Source organism: Eutrigla gurnardus, assembly GCF_963514095.1.
Source record: "Eutrigla gurnardus genome assembly, chromosome: 17".
Taxonomy (NCBI): Eukaryota; Metazoa; Chordata; class Actinopteri; order Perciformes; family Triglidae; genus Eutrigla; species Eutrigla gurnardus.
In genome coordinates this window covers 18,164,684-18,183,445 of record NC_139928.1, presented here as the reverse complement: position 1 = coordinate 18,183,445, position 18,762 = coordinate 18,164,684, and the positions used below count along the sequence as shown (strand labels likewise).

Here is an 18,762-nt window from a genome sequence, read left to right as displayed (position 1 = left end):
AGGCTATAAGTCTTAGGGGCTTGTGGAGTGCTGAATAGTTTCTACTGAATATTGCATTTCATTTATACATTTATATGAAAATTTAAAGAAAAGCTTTATTTTTGGTAATATAATTACTTTTATGAAAATTTGCTAAAAAAATCTAAAAATTATATAATACTGTTATTTTAGTAAACTGCAGACTGCAAACAAAAAAATAATACTAATTAATTCCTATCTGTGTACAGTTCATTACACACACACTTAAACAATGTTCAAGTATCTGGTAAATTTGAGTACTTAAATGTACTTTATCGGCTGGGTAGCTTGTGAATGTTACATACGTACACATATTACGTCATAATGAATGTATTGATTATATTTTGTGTTGTTCATCTGAATCTTCAAAGTGTAGTTACTAATGGTATCAAAATAAGTGTAGTGGAGTAAAAAAACCTACAATATTTGCTTCTAATTTTAAGTTTTTCAGCACAACATTTGAGATGCTGGAACCAACGCTTTTTATAAACATTAAAAAAAACGTTTCAGAATAATTTTAAACACGTGGTGTGAACTTTAAACGTTAAATCCTGTACAGCCCGGATTTACGACCTGTCACAAGGCGGCTACACAGAAGAGCAGTGGTGGGCGGGGCTTAGAGCCACACACACACATACACAGAGACGGACGGACGGGGGGATCTTTACAAACACACCGGCTGCTCTCCCTTTATTACTCTTTTCTCATGTCGGCGACGTTGTTTTAACGTCTCCGTGACTTCCAACTGCTCAAATATGAAAGTTTCGCCAACTTTGTTCTTCAATGGGTTGAAGAATGTGAAGTCGCGTTGGGAGGGAAATAACGGTACGGGACGTTAGCCGAATGTTAGCTAACCAGCAACAGGTCGGCTAAAAAAAAAAAAAAAAAACCGCTATGGAGCGCGCGACTTTTTCAAAATACTCCTGGATCGACTTCGTCTTCTCTGTGGTCGGAATGTGTACTTTCCTGGTGGACTGGGGCTCGGACGTGTGGGTTGCCACCGAGTTTTACTGCCGAGGGGACCTTTTCTGGTTCGGGGTGCTGGTCGGCCTCATGGTCCTGTCGTCCGTCGTGGTCCAGATGTTCAGCTGGTTCTGGTTCGAGTATGACCGGGAGTTGCCGGGGTTCAACGCGCAGGCCGGAGGAGGGACCGTCCTCTTCGGGGACCAAGTGAAGCTCTACTGCGTGTTGCATGTGCTGCAGCTGGGCTTCCTCTGCAGGTAGACCCAACACATGATCACTACAACAATGCAGCCAATCACTGGGTTGTAGGGTTAAAACTCATAATAACTTCAAAGTTCATATAAATGTTTATATATATATTATATATGGAACCAAACAGCCCAGTTAATTTGGACTGTACATCTCAGTCTGCCCTCTCAATATCAAAAATAATACCGGTTATGTGCAATCATGCACCATGCAAACACACTTTAATCTGAAAAAAAATGCACCTTACCCGCAGGAGTATTTCTCTGGATATTCCTACAAGCAGGTAGGTAATTACCTCTGACAGGTGCTGTGACCATATAATAACATTCCAGGCGTGGCAATTAGTATAACCAGTGTCTCAGAAGAAAACTCAATGCAAAAACATGCACAAATAATGACTTAATGAGGTATGAAAGGCTCAAAATATGAGTCAGTGCTGACTCTGAGACACTGAGGCTAATGCTTCATGCCAGATTGCCTACCCTTTTACTAATTATGATTTAGCTGCATGGCTCTAGTGTGCGATGCGGTTTCCCCACATTCTATGTGTTCATGTACTGTAACGGGCCGTTTCTCCGTAGGCACATCTCCGCCATACGGCAAGGCTTCAGGGTCTGGTGGCGGAAACAGGAAGGGTCAGAGTACGCCGTTTACCTGACGCACGACCTCAGCATGCTCCGGCTGATCGAGACCTTCTGTGAGAGCGCTCCTCAGCTCACCCTCATGATCTATGTCATGCTGCACACCAACAAGGCCAGGACTGTTCAGTGTGAGTTCCCTTCAGTGGGATTTACTTCCTCCACACATAAAAGCATACTTCTGCTATTGAGGACCATGTTTTCGTGTGTGAATCGAAGATAGCAGCCCAGTTTAGCTTGTAAAAAGGGGTTGTGGTAAGTCAACATAATGTGTGATAACTTCCTCTCGGTTGCAACATTGATGGGTTAACGTCTGTTTTTCTTTTTCTTTTCTTTTTTTTTTTGGCAGTTGTGAGTATTGCTGCATCAACCACTTCCATAGCCTGGATGGTGTTGGATTACCACCGCTCCCTGCGCTCCTTCCTCCAAGACAAGGCCAAGCAGGGCTGGTGTTCCTCTTTAATCTACTTCCTGTGGAACCTGCTGCTAATAGCGCCGCGCGTGGCGGCTCTTGCCCTCTTCGCCTCAGTCCTGTCCGGGTACATCGCCGCCCACTTTCTGATGCTGTGGTTCGTCTTCGTGCTGTGGGCCTGGCGACAGGGGACGGACTTCATGGACAGCGTCGGTGGGGAGTGGCTCTACCGGGCCACCATAGGCCTCATTTGGTACTTCAGCTGGTTTAATGTAGCGGAGGGTCGGACCAGAGGCAGGAGCATCATCTACCACTCTTTCATCACCACCGATGGAGGGATCCTGCTGGCGACGTGGTGGTGTTACAGGGACCCTGTCCAGACTGAGTCATACGCCCTCCCTCTGCTCATCTCTCTGCCTTTCATCTACCTCCTGGGACTGCTCTTCAAAACCCTCTACTACTGCTGCTTCCACCCCAAGCTGTGGAGGCCCCCGATGAGGGACCCAGGACTGCCTGATGATCTGCCCGACGCAGGAGTGTCCTTCAGAGACTTTTCCATCCAGGACGGGCCCCCGTCCTCCCAGCTGCTTAACAAACGGATGGCCTGCCACGCTGCTCATTTTTACACTCATCATTAAAGACACTCAAAGCACCAATGGAGTGGAGTCCTCACATCTGTGACGACGGGATTTATGTGCGTCACGGCCAACAGCGTACTGCTGATAAGTGTTCTACCTTGTTTGGTAGCGATTGTATACAACGGCCTATCTCCTATCTGCCATGTCACCAGGTGCTCAGTATCATTTGAACAGGCTCCAAAACGGTATTTGAGACAAAGAGTCAGCAATTTGATAGATCACACTTCAGTACATATATTACGATATAGTAAATTCCTGGAATAATTGTTAAATGAACTTCTGTTATTAACTGATCCACATCACATTGATGCAAATGTAAAAATCCAGTGTCTCTGTAAACAAGTCCTACTCGTCGTTTTGCAACTTTGCCATAATGTCCAGCATAGATATTAAAGGGACATCTGCCACAGTGTAAACATTGTCTCAAAGATCTGACTGTTATGATCTCACGTTATACATACAACTCTACTTGAAACTGGGGCTCATTTGCTTATCTGATAGTTTGAAAGTAAATTTGAAAGCTGTTTGATGTATTTTCTACAAAGCAAATTGTATTTTGTTACCTTTACACACGGAGTGAACATTGTGCATGTTTTGGGGATGTTTTTTCATGGATACCATGTGGTCATATGGGGGTTTGTTGTTGTGTGAACACCTTGCGTTTCCAAAACATATAAACATGCAGGGGAGAAAATAAAATAAATAAACACAAAAATAAAAAATACATTTATATGTCATAGAACATTCAAAACAAATAATTAATAACAATATTATAAACATTGAGCATTTTCTCAATTTTTGATGTTGATGAAGATTGGATTCCTAACGGTTTTTGCATGACAACAAGAGGTATCTGAATGTGTGTGTTTTTGGGGTGTTTTGTTGTTTCAGCTGCTACTACTGGAACCTGTTTCAAGGACTTTGAATGTAGATTTGACCATAAGGTCTCCTTTTTATAATGTCTGTATTCCTATTCGCTGTTTTCGACCACTTGACAGGTTTTTGTCAAGATATTGATGGTGTTAAATAAGTTCAAGTCAGATGTTTACTCTATACATGTCGACTAAGAATTGTTAGAACAATATTTGACAACAGGCTGTAGCTTTAGGTGCAAAACCACTAGTGTTACTTATCCTCGCTCCTGCGTTGTTTGTTTGAATGTCAACATCTGTCAAACCTGTTTACTTCGGTATCAACGGTGCTCTGAACGTGTTCAACTTTTTTTTATTTTTGGGCGTCGTAAATGTTGCTCAAGTTGTTCTTGTTGTATTTTCACACTTTCAACCAGTTCCTTATTTGTTTCTGTGATGTTTTAGATCCACTTATTTGCCAACACACTGCTCAAACCAAAAGTCAAGGTCCACTGCTGGTTGTTAATATTTTACCTCATTTGCCATGTGCAATCATTAAAGTGGTAATGTTGTATTTCAATTTGAGCCCTTTTTTTTTTTACACTTGATAATGCAGACTGAAATCTAGTTTGTGTATTCATTTAACAGTAAAGTAACAGTAAAGTAACAGTAATAATTTATATTTAGGAATACCATAGAGGTTGTACGATGTCAACCAGTATTGGTTAAATGACGAAAGTGTGCTTTTAAGATGTTATCTAACCAGTAAGGAGGGTCAATCCGGTCTAGAGGCGGGGTTAGTATTTGAACACTGAACTGTTGCTCTCTTGCATACTTTCGATTGTCTTCTCTGCTCATGGCTGACGTGTTCACAGTCCTAGAGAATGATCAGACACTATGGGTCTGTTCAAGTACTCCCCCGTGGACTTCCTCTTCATCTGTGTGGGCCTGCTGTTCTTACTGCTCGACATAGTGCTGGACGTATATGCAGTTGTCTCGTTTTACCAGGAAAAGGCCTACGTGAGCCTCGGTATCCTGCTGCTGCTGCTCGTGGGCTCGTCCGTTCTTGTCCAGGCCTACAGCTGGCTGTGGTACAGCTACGACAAGTTCAACAGGCGGACGAAGGTGGAGAAGTGCCTGAGTGTGTGGCAGCTCAAGCTCCTCCATGTGCTGCAGCTGGGAATCTACTTCAGGTTGTCCGTCTATTACTATAATAATATCGGTGTGTATTCAGAGTGCCTCAGGCGGCGTGTTTCCGGGCGGTGTATTCCAGAAAGCAGGCTTTCGAAATCCTCTCCCGACGTAAAGCTGCTCCCGACCTAAAAGTTGAGTTCACTCTCTTTCTGGAACGGAACACTTAGTATCCCTCTTAACAAACTCAGAGTTTCAGAAAAACTTACTTTCTGGAACACACCCCTGTTATAGTGTGTGTGTGTGTGTGTGTGGTGGGGTGGGAAGTCAGGTTGTTTCAGTTTCAAGTTTTATGAACACACTTCCCCCATTTACGGGAAAGGAAAAGTAAATAAATGTAAAGTGTAACCACTTTCTCTAGATTTGGTGATACCGGATATTTTGTTGTATCAGTGATTAATGTGACCACAATGATATCAGTCAAACCAGTTATTCCATGGTTTCCTTGTTTGCACATAATCTGATTTGACATGATAACTGCTCATGTTTCATTGAAGTGGTTTTCACGGAGCGTGTTCTTCCTCAGGCACGCCGGTATCGTGGAGGTCTCCCTGAGCAGCTTTAGACGGAGCAGCTTCGGACGGAACAGCCGTGGCCCCGAGGGCCTCGCCGCCTACCTGAGCCACGACCTCAGCATGCTGCGGCTCATCGAGACGTTTTCGGAGAGCTCCCCTCAGCTCGTCCTCATGCTCGCCATCATTCTGCAGCGCGGCGAGCTCGACCCTGCGACAGGTGCGTTGTTGAAATGTGGCGTGCTCGGGTCACGAGTGTTGACTTTATTATTTGCATATGTCTCATCTTCGCTTGACTTCACCCCAGAAAGAAATATCAACACTGTTGCTATAGTGATAGTGTTTTAGATGAATGTTTTACATACACATTGTTTTAGATATATCTACCCAATACTAGGTCAAATGGTTACAATGGCCTCCAATACACAATAACAAATCAGTAATATTAACAAGCACTTTTTACTTTTTCATACTTTAACTACCTTATTTTTGCTGATAATACTCCAATAATCGAGTATTAGAGTATTTAGGCTTTTAATAGAAAGGAGTCCAATAAAAACTGCGGACACTGTGTTCTGTGGATAATCTTAAATAAACATGTGTTCTTCTACACGTTTTTCTTCTTCTTCTTCCATCATCTAACTTCATTCAAACATCAAAATGTTCAGTTGAGGTATGACTATTACCTTTCTCATTCATACCTTTAATACTTTCAGAAATAGTAATGAGTAATAATAAATGTTCCCGTGGAAACGGGTCCATTGGCAGTTGGTTGTAGCTTCTCTAAAGATGATAACTTCTCCTCCTCCTCCTCCTCAGTGTTGAAGGCCATCGGGTCAGCATCCGCCGTGGCTTTCAGTGTGACCATGTACCACCGCTCGCTGCGCTCCTTCCTGCCCGACAAACAGCAGCAGAATATGATATCGTCGGTGGTCTTCTTCCTCTGGAACCTGTTGCTCATCTCGTCTCGCCTCAGCGCCCTCGCCCTCTTCGCCTCCGTGCTGCCCTGCTTCATCTTCACCCACTTCCTTTGCTCCTGGATAGTTTTGTTCTTCGTCGCCTGGCGATCCAAGACGGACTTCATGGACGGCCCTGGTGGAGAGTGGCTGTACCGAGCCACCGTGGGCCTCATTTGGTATTTCGACTGGTTCAGCGTGGCGGAGGGGAGGACGAGGTACAGGACTCTGCTCTATCACGGCTACATCCTGGTGGATATTTCCCTCCTCTGCGGTCTGTGGTGCTGGAAGATGAGCACAGAACCGCCTTATTTTGAAATTCCCCTCCTGTATGCCGTGATCGCTGCCGTCAGCATTGTTGGCGTCTACATCCTCGGTCTCTTTTTGAAAATGATATATTACAACTGTTTCCATCCGAACCTGGCCATAGAGGAGTTGAAAGGGCAAACCAGTGAGGGAGATGAGACGGACTTTGCCTTGAACGGCGTCGCCCTGAGGTCATTAACCCCGGAGGGGGAGGTTGACCACGATGGGCCCAGCCCTCCAGCACGCTGCAATAAAAGGATGAGGAAGTTGGCGGAGAACTTCTACTCCTGACCTGCTTCTCCTGACATCCACCAGACATGGAGGTTAGACTCATGACCAGCCTCAAAACATCACGGGGTGGTTTTTTATGAGTGCCATCACGTGAGTCATTTTTTAGGTGTGTGTATAGTTGATAAGGGAACGGATATCATAATTTGGTAAGATTTTGCTACATTTATACAGAGGTGACTATTTATTTTTTGTTTTATTTATTTAGGATGTTCTAATATTGTTCTCACATTCCAATGTCCGAATGGGTTTAACAATCAAAACTTAATTAACTTAATATTTAAAAAGTGCTATTATAAAGGGTGTACTTCTACTTTCTATTTCTATGGTCGACCAAAAGTAGTTAGCGAAGAAAATATTTTTTTATCAAATTAAGTTGGTTGGACTTTAATGAAATCAAGCCTCTTGATCCATTTTATGGTCGTCATTGTTTCAGTTCAATGTATTTACATTCAGTCACTACATCTCATATGTAAACACACTGCATTCATTCATCCGTTTGTCCTTTTAGTATTAAATTCACACTTGTTGTCACTCTATATGCTAACATTTGAGTTTTACATGATTCTTCTAATGTAACATTCCTTGTAAATATTTAAAAATGTATATTTATACTATATTTATGTAAATATTCTGCAACTTGTAGTAATAAACAAACATCAACTTGAGTCTGAAACTTTTTTTACGTTTATTTACACCGTATTGAGTGTCGTAGCTACACAGGAAAACCTTAGAGGACAGTCAAGGTCCCAAACATCTACCGCGGGGGCAAATAGTGATAATTGTAATTAAATTAGCATCGATTATTATGATAAGTGTTCAGTTTCCAGGATCACATTCAGGCTCTCTACATAACTCCGATGTGTCCTCACAGGTCCTTGAAGATGAGATGAGATGCAGAAAAATTAAAAACAGAAAAACAAAAGCACACCATCTTAAAAACAACAGCATTTGGCATTGGAAAGAAGAAGAGGAGACAGACGAATATAACCCCTTAATCATTGCATGGCCATTATTTACCAGCCATGATACACTTCAAAACAGACATGACATGCAGACAAAGTAAAGAATAAACAGGAAACACATTCAAAAAGCAGGGAAAAATGCAAAGATTGCATCTGGTCTCTCAGTTTTCTCCGTTGTGTGTCAGCACTGATGAGACCATTTAACATTTTCACTTCAGTATTCTGATCTGCATTAAAAAAATACCATGTATTCATAAAGTGTGATTGTCTCGAAGTGACGCTGAGTGTTTCACGGCAACAAAATAAAAAAAAATCCTTTTCAAAAGGAAGCAGAATACGAAGCAGACATCGATCGCTGAAAGTGAGACTTTCACGAGGAAATTCATATAAAAACAAACGTATCGCCGCTCCAAACTGAGATAATCCATTCTCGGTGGGGGGAAAAAACAAACATTTTGAGAACAGATTATGACGACAAATTAACTGTTAGCCATCTTAAGCCCTACCCTTAAATTGTTTTCTTTAAACACACTTATCAACCCACGTGGATCTTTTCTCAGAGGAGGCCTTTGAAATACAGTGCAGACAGGACAATCAAATCAGACAACAAAAAAAAAACTGTTTAAAAAAAAAGTAAGGTAACACTTTGGATAATAATGCAGAGATAAATGTATCAAACAAAAACCTTATACATTTCCCTTTGAGATTATGCATACAGACGACGGTTAAAGGCACGGTATAAATATGCACGGTCAAACAAAATACACATTCTGAACGGTCAAGCTGCATGTGTGTAAATACGAAATCTTCTTCAGGCTCAGTGTTGTTCAGTCGTAATCTCAGACAGGCCAGGGGTCAGTCCATCGCTCCGGCTCTCCTCCCCCCCCCCTCTACAAAATGAAAAATCCCTTGCAATACAGTTAATGAGCAAAGTAGAAATATATTGCACAGTCATCCTTTGTTTTCTTCCCCGCCCCTCCCCCCCCCTCTCAACTCGACAGGTCGCGGGGTCGTCACGTGGCTGAAAAGTCAAAGCTGCACAAGTAATTGTGTGACGCAAATAATAACATCAATGTTATTATTTGTTATACCATTAATCGATTGGCATTGATGAAAAAATGTTTTGTTTGCAGAGGAATATTTGCTGCTATCCCTCCATCACAGTAACTTGAATATCTTTGGCTTTTGGAGGCAGAAAACAAGGAATTTAAAGAAGTCACTTTGGGCAACTTTATAGTCATTTTAGACTATGTTGTCAAAAAATTATGAATCGTTTTCCAGATCCTAAAGCGACGTCTTTTAATGCTCATTTTGATCAAAAGATATTAGGCAGTAAATCAGCTACATATTATCTATACGTCCACATTGTTTCATTTCATTTGTTTTTAGAAACACTGAACATTTGCTCGAGTGTGGAGCAGCATCTTCTATTGCTGCTCTTAAACTCAGAAAGGTTTGGGTATAGTAATCAGAGAATCACCTCACGCTAGCGGTTAGTCTGCAAAGCTAAATATTTAGCTTGAAAAAAATGACTGGAATCCTACTTGTTTGTCCCAATCGGCTGCTTCTCGATCAATCGCATAAGCAAAGAGTTTGCATATTAATCAACAGTGACAGTAAATGTGTTGCAGCTCCAGTACATTGCCGGTCTGCTACATCGTCTTTAACTGGAGAAGCTAAGTGTGCAGTAACGTCTTTGGAAACACCAGTATTTGACATTCAGTCCCCTTTTACAAAGCAGCTGTGGTTTTGTAACAACATGACAACGTGTTGATAGCATGTTAATTGGTTTCGTCCAGTGAAAGAGCTGCTTTATGAAGACCGCTCCCCTCCTGTGAGGCGATGCTACAGCTGTCTCCACTTAGAGGAAACGTACAAGTTAAACCTCTTAAGTGGTTGTGATCCTCCTAACATTGTATGAGGGATTATGAGACAATGGGTCTCCTCCGCCGACCCTCCTCCACGGGAGCAACGGGGGACTCTGAACCTAGCCTGGTTCTGGATCCATCCACGGCTGCAATCCCTTGGACTACACAGTCTAGAATCACAAACCTAGCCAATCTGCTACGAATCCCATAATTTTATTTCATTTCATTGTGCCAGTTTAAACTGGACACAAAGATTTTTTGATGTACGCGAGTCTCCTTATGGGATTGTAAAGATTCTTCGGATGGTCCTCTGAGGAACCCCCGTAAACCCTGACTGCAGACTAATGACGTTTAGTTGTCTCATTCAGCCGCCTGTTAGAAACCACTGAAAAGCTTTTCACCAGAGGTTTACCTATTGTATATCGTAGAACAAAGCGCAAAGGAGGGAAGCCAAAAAATGCTGACTCATTTTCCTGGTTTTAGGACTGATTGCTGAAGCACTAAGGAGCATTTAATCAACCCATAATGTCAAATCTAGTCGAGCAACTTATTCCAAATCCATACAACATAATAATTATAATTAATATATATATATCCAAGTATATATTGTCTTCACACTTGGGAAAAAAAAGTACTCAAACCAGACAGTATGCAGACCAAATACAGTTAATTCTGGACACTACTCTCCCACAATGCAATGCTGCTCACAGCTGGGGGCAAAAAAAAGTTGTATGTTGTGGTAACAGCTCCAGAGATGTCAACAAAGAAGAGAGATGCTCCGATAACAACACACACAGAGGGAAAGAGACATTCTCTTCTCAGGTAACATTACTCCACTATATCTTTGCATAGCTAATAATGGTTTGATGCCATATTAATGCTGTGAATGTCGTATTTTACTCCTTTAAGTACAAAAAGGTTACGCATGTACATTTTTGTTTTGCATACTAACAATAAGTATGTAGCACACACTGTATTAAAATTACTATATAGTATGGATTTAGGACACAGCTCAGGTTTTCATTGGACCGATACTTTAGTAATAATGCGACTGCTGAAATCGATCAGTTGTGTGATGAGTGTGTCACAGAAAGTATGAAAAAAAACCACCACGTGTCTGCTGTCGCAGCACAGTGGAGGTCCGGCCAGCGTAAATGTGTGGTTTGGTCGGGTCAGGAGGAGGTCATGACCAAGTTACTTTGGTTTAACCTCTTAGCTTCTTGTGTTAAACAGCTGAACGGCTACATGGGAGGAGGATCGTGGATTATTTGATACGTGACCATCTGTAACTTCTGCAAAATGATGCTTTCAAGTCTTTGAATGTGCGCAAAACAACCCAAAAAGAGATTTTTTTTTTTAAAACAAATATGCTTTGATATTATATTTTCAGATACACGGAGCATAAATAAAAAGCTACAACAACAAAAAGATAATTCCATTAAACAACAATGAACCTTTGGTTGTTTAAATCCAGAAAGAGAATTCAAAATGAGAGGGATTGTTTTCACTGCAGGAGATACTTAAACAAAAAGAAAGAAAATGAGACCAAGGAGGAGAAAAAAAAAAAAAAAGATGTCTTCCCTTCTGTGTCCAAATCAGTGCCAGTTTCAGCCGTGGTGAGGTTAGCTGCCGTAGAGGAGGGAGTGCTGGGCGAGAGGAACCTTCGCTCAGCCGAATGATGCATCCAGTCAGTTTCTCGCAGTCAGCTCCGCCCCAAAGTCCGCCTCAGTACATTACCGTCACACATCACGCGGTGAGTCATTAGTTGTCGGGTGAGGGCAGATTTTCTAATACGCCAACGTGTGCCGTTCGGGGGTTGTGGAGGGTTTTCTCGCACAATGTCAATCAACAGACCGACGGGACGGCGACAACGTTTTCCCTTTAGTGTGCGACATTCAACGCCGCCTCCTTTACAAGAAGTCCAGTTCCAGCGCTTGGTGCAGGGACACGAGGTCACCGTGAGTAGAGATCCGCCAGAAAGGCATATTGTGCTACACAGAGAGACGGACAAAAGAAAAGGAAGAAAACACACTATCAGAGATAAAAGGTGGTGATTCACAAGTCTGGTAAAAATCAGGCAACATGCTAGTTTTGCAGCCAAAGAGAAGAACACTGGACAAGGATCGCTGGGTTTTAAGTTTACCTGTTTTGCTGCAAACTCCTCATCTCGTCCATCACCGATCACCACATAAGTCACTTTCTTTCCAAAGCGAGAGACGATCCTCTCAAAGCAACTCTCTTTCCCTGCATGAAAGAAAACCGCAGGGGGGAAATTATGAAGCACTGAGACATGATACAAGAATTAACTGTATTTGGTGTTTTCATACCTATTTTAGTGGCACTGTAGATGTTCTCGATGGGGAAGACGTCTCCCAGGCCGTAGAGCAGCACCTTCGCCAGAGCAGGAACCAGCTGAGTGGTGGTGACCAACACGTTCATGCACTTCCCCCTGTTGGTGGAAACCATATATGGGATGGTGATGTAAGCGATTATTCACATGATTAGACATCTTGGAGCAGAATATGACTTCAAAGATTTTTTTTTTTTTAAACTTCAGCTCAGACCTGGACTGGACGAGCAGCAGAGACTTGAGGGCCGTGCTGAGCCATGAGTCCGTTACGCTCTCGATCTCAGCCTGAAGCCGTTGAAGCAGCTCTCTCTTCATCGGACTCAACAGGTCTGGAAAACACAACATGCAGCCTCAATCACACAAGACTTGCTCCCTTAAGTCTTTTGGATATTGGACATGTGTTACATGTAATTCACTTGGCTGTAGGTGCCATTAAAAGCATGATACACAAGAGTCAATGTAGAAATGTTGCTTTACTTTAACTTGTTTTCTTTTATTCAACTCCAGGTGTGAAACACAGATTTTTTTTGTTGCAAACTCACCTCCAACATTCCCTTTATAGTTATTGTAGATCTCTTTTAGCCGGCGGTAGCGAAAGGCCAGTTTCCGCATCCACTCCACGCCTCCCTGGACCCCCGTGGTGGTTCCTGAAGCCCCTCCACCACTGGACCCATTAAAGCCATCCGCCAAGAAGTTGTAGTTACTAAAGTAGGGAGAGACGCTTGTGATTTGAGTGGATGATGGAACAAAACGGATCGGCTTCCCAGTCATGTTAAAGTGTAGTCACTGTACAGGACAGTGTATAACACACCTCAGGTCCTGTCCGTTGTCATCAGAGGCAACGTCCTCAACGTGGACTTGATCACATTCCTTCACGGAAACAAAAAAGGGATCTTTTTTGAAAAGATGACTACAAACAAGATCAATGCAAAAAGGTGTAAATTCACAGTGAATAGAAGAGGCATTATTCATCACATCATTACTCCCTTGCTGCCATGACTACACCCGTCTGAATACATCTCACTGTACCTCCAGGTCATTGAAGAAAAGGTGAGTGTCTGCGAGCTCAAAGATCAGCTCCTCCATCTGCAAGCCAAAGTTCAGCACCGTCGCCGCGTCCTGAGCCGACACAACACGGACCCAGAATAAATCTCTCATACGATAAATGTGTTGTATTCTTAAACATTTTGCTTATTTACAGAAACAAACCTTGCCAAACTTCTGTGCGTAGGAGCCAGTGAGCAGTGAGTGGAATATAATGATGGTTTCATCCAGATCCCACAGAAAAATGCGCTAAAAAAGGAGCAGGGATAAACATATAATTGTGTGTTTGTATTTCCATGTGTTTTGTTGGGTTAAGCTTTGTCTTGAACTCTACTAAGCTAATGACGGAGTAACAACCACTTAATTCTTTGTGCGTGCAAACATAATTAAACCGCTGACTTGGTACCTCCAGGTCACTCTCAGCAGGCGGGGAGCTATCAGACCTCTTGCCCTTCCCTTTGGCTTTGCCAACAGAGTTCCTCCGTCCAGCCTCGTCCTGATCTCTGGCTCCGGCGGGGAGAACCACACTGGTAGGAAGGGCTGCACCTGCCGGGAGGCTCTCTGGCGGCGACGCATCTTAAAACAAGCGAGTGTGAAAATTACTACTTGAACTGTACATTTCTGCAGAACAGTAAGACATCATAACATGGTGCCTCTAATGTTACATAGTGATGATATCAATCAAAGCACTGTTACCTCTGGGAGGCAGTCCAGCTGAGGCGGCCTGCTCCGACTTCACAGCCGAATATCCGGCCAGTCCCACACCGGCGCCGTGGTCGTCGCTGCTGGGCAGCCCGGCAGGCACGTAGCTGGGAGGCAGAGCGTAGTACTGAGAGAACTGACTCTGTCCCAGAGAGTTGTAGCTGCCGAAGTCCTGCGGGACAAATCATCACTTCATCATCAAGAGAAGGGTGAGCAACATCAGGAGGTCAAAGCTCAAAGACAATGATAGTGTTATGTTGCACAGATCAGGAGAATGCATGAGAGGTAACAAAGAGAGAGGAACTCTAATGCACTTTACCTGGTGGGCCACTGCGGTGGAGGTTGTGGTGGCAGCCGTAGCTGAAGGGATGCTGGAGTACACGCTGGACGTTGTGAAGCTTGAGCCTGGAGACAGAGAGAGCGCTACTAAGACAGTGCCAGAGGGGAAAACAAGTGTTTCTATGCAGTATGTGCGGTGAGGGTGACCAACAAGAGAGGAAGACAGAGCTGTGCCACGGCAAGATCTCCTTTGTTTTTCATATTTGCAGAGGGTGTGAGACAGCGTTATGTTGTGAGACAGAGTGAGGTTGCAGCTTGCCTTGGTATGAGTAGTGCAGCGGGCTTGGCTGGGTTGAGGTATATGCGGAGCTGAAGCTGAGAAACCCAGGCTGGCCACCAGAGGGCGCCTCAGGCAGCCCTGTCTCTGTTTTAATGCCTGGCCACATAGCACCTGAAGATGAAAGAGAGCAATGGCAGCAGAAAATGAAAGAGGCGGCGAGAGGAGTGGATAACTGAAAGGTGTGGCAAAGTTAAGAAACCAGCTCCTTCAGTCAAGATGGGGCCGTTTTAAGCAGAGAACAAATCGAGCAAATCGATTCCTCGGCGCCAAAGCACAGTAAGGCCTCTGAAGCAAAGTGACAAAAAAAAAAGGTGTGATGCTAGCCTTTTAGTGAGCAGCGTTAAGTAGGCTGTTAGAGAAGGAGCGGGGACTAACCGAATGGCGGGAGGCCGTAGGTCTGGCCCGTCTGGGGGAAGGTCGAGTACACCGTGGACTGGGCTAGAGGAGGAAAGGCCACCTGGCCGGTGTACGACGTCACTGCTGGGCTGAAAGAAAAGAAGTTTAATCACACATTTATACCTGCTGAAGTAGGAATTAAGTATCAAACCCCCTTTAAATGCACTTCATGCAGTAGTAAATAGCCTTAGCCTGACATATTATGATACATGCTGATATATTCACGTGTAATGTGCTCACCTGCTTCCTTGATAAACCTGTTGGGTGTATTCCGATGTCGCTGTCGAGTCTGTGGCTGTTAGAAAGACACGCTTCAGTTTGACAAACAACGGGCAGATTTCTTTCGTGCATTCGTGAGAACGGATAACGCGTTTCTGTTCGTACCAGAATGTGCATACAAGTTCATGGAGTCACTGCATGCTTGAGTCGCCACCTCTCTGTCTGCGTCGGACTGCTCCTGATTGCCTGCATTCAAAACAATGTGTCAATATTGTTGCAGATACATGACGATGAAAGGAGCGGAGGTCGTGACAGGTGAACTCTTAGGAACTGAAGAGGGTTAAAGTTGTGAGACGAAAACACAGACAACAAGAGAGCAGCGTTCAGACGCTTCCCTAAACTTTCCAGTCCCCAAATGGGATTTGGTGTCCATCAGACTGTCTGAAATGGATAGGACCATAAAAACAGAGTAATAACATAATGTACAGCAGACTAGAGGGGAGGTAGGTTTCTTCTTGAAGTATTATGACTGTCACTACTTTTAATTTTGGAACAAAGCATAAGTCTGTGCTTCCAAGAACCGCGCTGTCACACTTTCTACTTGCCTGGGTCAAGCTGGGCTGTGGTCAGGGCAGAGTAAGAGCTTTCCTGCTCCGATGAACCCAACGCAGCAGCCGGACTCCCATCCTCACCTAAATTACTGGAGGAGCGGAAAGAATCCTTTATAAGAATGGATTTTCTGCTGCCAGCCATATAAAACAAAAACGATTGAATACAGCAATAAGGCTAAAGCAACAATCCATGATGGAACATTCTTAAATAAATACTATACATATGAATAATGTTGCAATCAGAATGACAAGGCAGCAATTAAGAAAAAAGGAAACAGATCTCACTCACCTTGGCTCTTTTTCCAGTCCACCGTCTATCTCAAGCCGAGCCTTCTTTGCCTGCAAACACACACAGAAGTTAATTAAAAAAATAAAATAAATAAAAAGGTTGTTTGCTGCAGCTTCAGGGCTGTGAGGAATGAATATTTTCCACCTCAATATAATGGCCTACAAAGTCAGATGAAAATAAAAACATTAAAAACTGAAGGTCAATTAAAGAATACAGAAATATTACTTTTTAACAATAGTTCAGAGTACTCTTTCACGGAGTATTGTATGCATTATATCATGACACAAAGCAGATTTGCAGCATTAAAAAAACAGTCCATCCACAGTATCATAATATAACATGCTGTGAAAAAGGAGTCACACAAAAGTTTGCACAAATTCTGCAGCCGTGACGGAGAACTACAATATTAGTTAGTAAAACCAATTAAGCGTCATCATGTGCAGACTCACCGGCAGCTCAGGCAGCTCCTGCGAGTCAACCATCTCTGCAGCAGAGCGACCCGACATGTCTTCACGCTCAGCCTACTCTCTGCCCCTGGAAAGCTTGTCCGGACCCTGCTTTACACAACCACAGGAGCAAAAACCACATAGGCACAGGAGAAACGGGGGGTCATGCCTTAAGTAGCTTTCCGACGCGTGACCGTCCCCTCCTCTCATTTCAGAAATGCCCATCGATGCATCCCTCCCACCGCCACTATCGCGGGGGGGATCAGCAGGGAGGTGGCGGCACGGGGGAAGCGGAGTACCCTGCTCTAATCTCCTGCATGATGTTGCCCCGTGTCCCCGGCAAGCTTGTGTTTACCGTGGGATTAAGGAAGCGTGCCACTTTACATGTGACCTAACCTTCATTCAACGAAAACATATTCTTCAGACGCATTAGCTGCTCATGTGCAAGCTGTCGTATCAATAGATGCCCCGAGGGATAAGATCTAACCTCATTTTACCACTGCTTACTGATCACTGCTCCACCTCCCACGGCTAGTCTAAGGAAAACAAGGCATCTGGGTGATGTACCGAGGAGAAACCCACATGCGTTTATATTTTAGATATTTTAAGTGGAGCCTGCACGCCTCCAAATAGCAGCAAGATCCCAACAAGTGAGGTATTGACCTCTATTGATATTGTTGCAACTTTGTGTATCCATCTGTATGGACATCATTAAAAAAAACATTAGATATTTGAGGCTTAAATAAAGGCTTGAATTAATAACTTTTCACATATTTTACCAAAAAACAATGAAAACCTCTTGTTTTACAAGGTGTGTAATTTCCTGAAATGTTCCTAAATAGAAAGCAATGTGTAATTTCATACTTATAATAAAAAGGGAAACATTACTTTCAGACAGCTGTTTGAGTTTATAAGAATGTTTATTTTACAGGCATTTCCTTCTAAGAACTGTTCAGATCTTAACGACTAATAATCCTGACTTGAGATCTGTGTTGAATTGGTTTACTTGCCTGCATTTTTAGTTTATTACTGACCTAAAATACCCTCTTTTGTTATTGCTATAATTACTTGTGTGCCAAATGATCACTGCATCTGTTTTTCCGATAAATATGTTATCTATTTTCTAATTTACAAAGCCATATGTTGTCCTTTCTCGGAAATGATTAAGGAAGATGTGGGACCTATAAAATAAATCATTACCAGAAGGTCTTCATATGAGTTTTGTACTCCAGTTACATCTAAAATTAGGCTTGTCAGTTGGGTTCCATTCACCCTCTTGTAAAATTAAAATAATTGATTATTATATGTCTCTGTCGCAGACATACTATTGACACATCTGTTTGATCAAAACACGCATGTCTTCAGTAGTGTTTTTCCCACGCTGTTGGGCAGAAAGCCTCGCACAACACTGCCCCAACTCCAGAAAGCTCCTGCGTCCCGAAATTTCACGTCATCCGTTAGCCGACAACCGTTACGTTAGCTGCATCCAGCAAATAACCCAGCCGGGGGACAGTTTGCTATGAAGGTGATGTCTGACATCAGACTAATCCCTGGAACACAGTAGCTCGAAACACAGAAAGGTTGAAACACAATCTGCACCGCCAACGAGGGTGGATATACGCAACAGACGGTGACCGACACTATGAGCAAACTGTAACAACAGGGACTAATTAAACGTAGCGCACCAGGATTTAGATGGCACCGTTCGAGCTTTCCAACAGTAACGTTAGCTTCTCGGCGTTAGCATACGAGTCGCTATTATTAACGCGCTTTTACATACATTTTATTGAAAAAAAAGTTTCATCCACTATCGACGAACATGCATAACTACTATACTTTGCCGTTGGGTTCATAGTTATGAAATAACTAAGCTGTCTGTGAGCGTTACTTAGTCTGGCCCGGGCATGAAAGTTTTCCGCTCCAGATATTAGTCGGGACCAGCAGCCATTGGAGTGGTTATGGACATGGCATCGTGTGCAAGCATCTCACTCCCGATGCGGCGCATGCGAAGCTCGTCGCAACACAAACGTTAAAATGACAAAAGCCAAGTCTTACCATTGGAGGCGTGAACGAGAAACGCTTTTATTTAAGCGTCAGCTATTGAATCCACAGTGTCAAAAGCTTTGTCTGTTGTTAGGGAGCACTATTTCGCAGGAAGTTTTCGTTGCTGCAGCCACTGCGCATGTGCAGAATGTTCATTCATGGGAGTCCTTTCTTTCTTTGGCGCGACG

The 18,762-nt window shown here is 43.3% G+C and overlaps 3 protein-coding genes across 4 annotated transcripts; 2 read left to right on the top strand and 1 right to left on the bottom strand.

Annotated features, from left to right (window-relative positions):
* Window positions 1-647: 647 nt before the first annotated feature.
* Window positions 648-4,458, top strand: xkr8.3 (XK related 8, tandem duplicate 3). The gene is made up of 3 exons (XM_084032783.1): window positions 648-1,238; window positions 1,812-1,999; window positions 2,218-4,458. Exons 1-3 carry the CDS (start codon window positions 913-915, stop codon window positions 2,916-2,918), a joined length of 1,215 nt encoding a protein of 404 aa, XP_083888909.1. The 5' UTR covers window positions 648-912; the 3' UTR covers window positions 2,919-4,458.
* Window positions 4,459-4,563: 105 nt separating this feature from the next.
* On the top strand, window positions 4,564-7,690 carry LOC311028313 (XK-related protein 8-like). The gene is made up of 3 exons (XM_084032782.1): window positions 4,564-4,962; window positions 5,487-5,692; window positions 6,292-7,690. The coding sequence occupies exons 1-3, from the start codon at window positions 4,667-4,669 to the stop codon at window positions 7,023-7,025; spliced, it is 1,236 nt and encodes a 411-aa protein (XP_083888908.1). The 5' UTR covers window positions 4,564-4,666; the 3' UTR covers window positions 7,026-7,690.
* On the bottom strand, window positions 7,687-18,712 carry eya3 (EYA transcriptional coactivator and phosphatase 3). 2 transcript variants are annotated; one of them, XM_084032780.1, is made up of 19 exons: window positions 18,587-18,712; window positions 16,535-16,639; window positions 16,086-16,135; window positions 15,791-15,885; window positions 15,351-15,431; window positions 15,207-15,261; window positions 14,946-15,055; window positions 14,550-14,681; window positions 14,271-14,356; window positions 13,946-14,123; window positions 13,656-13,825; window positions 13,415-13,498; window positions 13,235-13,324; window positions 13,017-13,075; window positions 12,748-12,908; window positions 12,420-12,534; window positions 12,183-12,304; window positions 11,999-12,099; window positions 7,687-11,846 (listed from the first exon to the last, which is right to left on the bottom strand). In XM_084032780.1, exons 2-19 carry the CDS (start codon window positions 16,589-16,591, stop codon window positions 11,766-11,768), a joined length of 1,827 nt encoding a protein of 608 aa, XP_083888906.1. In that variant the 5' UTR covers window positions 16,592-16,639; window positions 18,587-18,712; the 3' UTR covers window positions 7,687-11,765. The 2 variants fall into 2 exon arrangements, with proteins under 2 accessions (XP_083888906.1, XP_083888907.1); XM_084032781.1 differs by lacking the exons at window positions 16,086-16,135; window positions 16,535-16,639; window positions 18,587-18,712 and having other exon boundaries at window positions 15,351-15,420; window positions 15,780-15,861.
* Between the last annotated feature and the right edge of the window lie 50 nt (window positions 18,713-18,762).

Coding starts and splice junctions, on each gene's coding strand:
- xkr8.3 (XM_084032783.1), top strand. CDS start 913: ATGGAGCGCGCGACTTTTTCAAAATACTCCTGGATCGACTTCGTCTTC. Junction 1,239..1,811: donor CAGCTGGGCTTCCTCTGCAG/GTAGACCCAACA, acceptor GTTTCTCCGTAG/GCACATCTCCGCCATACGGC. Junction 2,000..2,217: donor CAAGGCCAGGACTGTTCAGT/GTGAGTTCCCTT, acceptor TTTTTTTGGCAG/TTGTGAGTATTGCTGCATCA.
- LOC311028313 (XM_084032782.1), top strand. CDS start 4,667: ATGGGTCTGTTCAAGTACTCCCCCGTGGACTTCCTCTTCATCTGTGTG. Junction 4,963..5,486: donor CAGCTGGGAATCTACTTCAG/GTTGTCCGTCTA, acceptor GTTCTTCCTCAG/GCACGCCGGTATCGTGGAGG. Junction 5,693..6,291: donor CGAGCTCGACCCTGCGACAG/GTGCGTTGTTGA, acceptor CCTCCTCCTCAG/TGTTGAAGGCCATCGGGTCA.
- eya3 (XM_084032780.1), bottom strand. CDS start 16,591: ATGTCGGGTCGCTCTGCTGCAGAGATGGTTGACTCGCAGGAGCTGCCT. Junction 16,136..16,534: donor AGGAGCTGCCTGAGCTGCCG/GTGAGTCTGCAC, acceptor GTGTGTTTGCAG/GCAAAGAAGGCTCGGCTTGA. Junction 14,682..14,945: donor CTACGGCCTCCCGCCATTCG/GTTAGTCCCCGC, acceptor TTTCATCTTCAG/GTGCTATGTGGCCAGGCATT.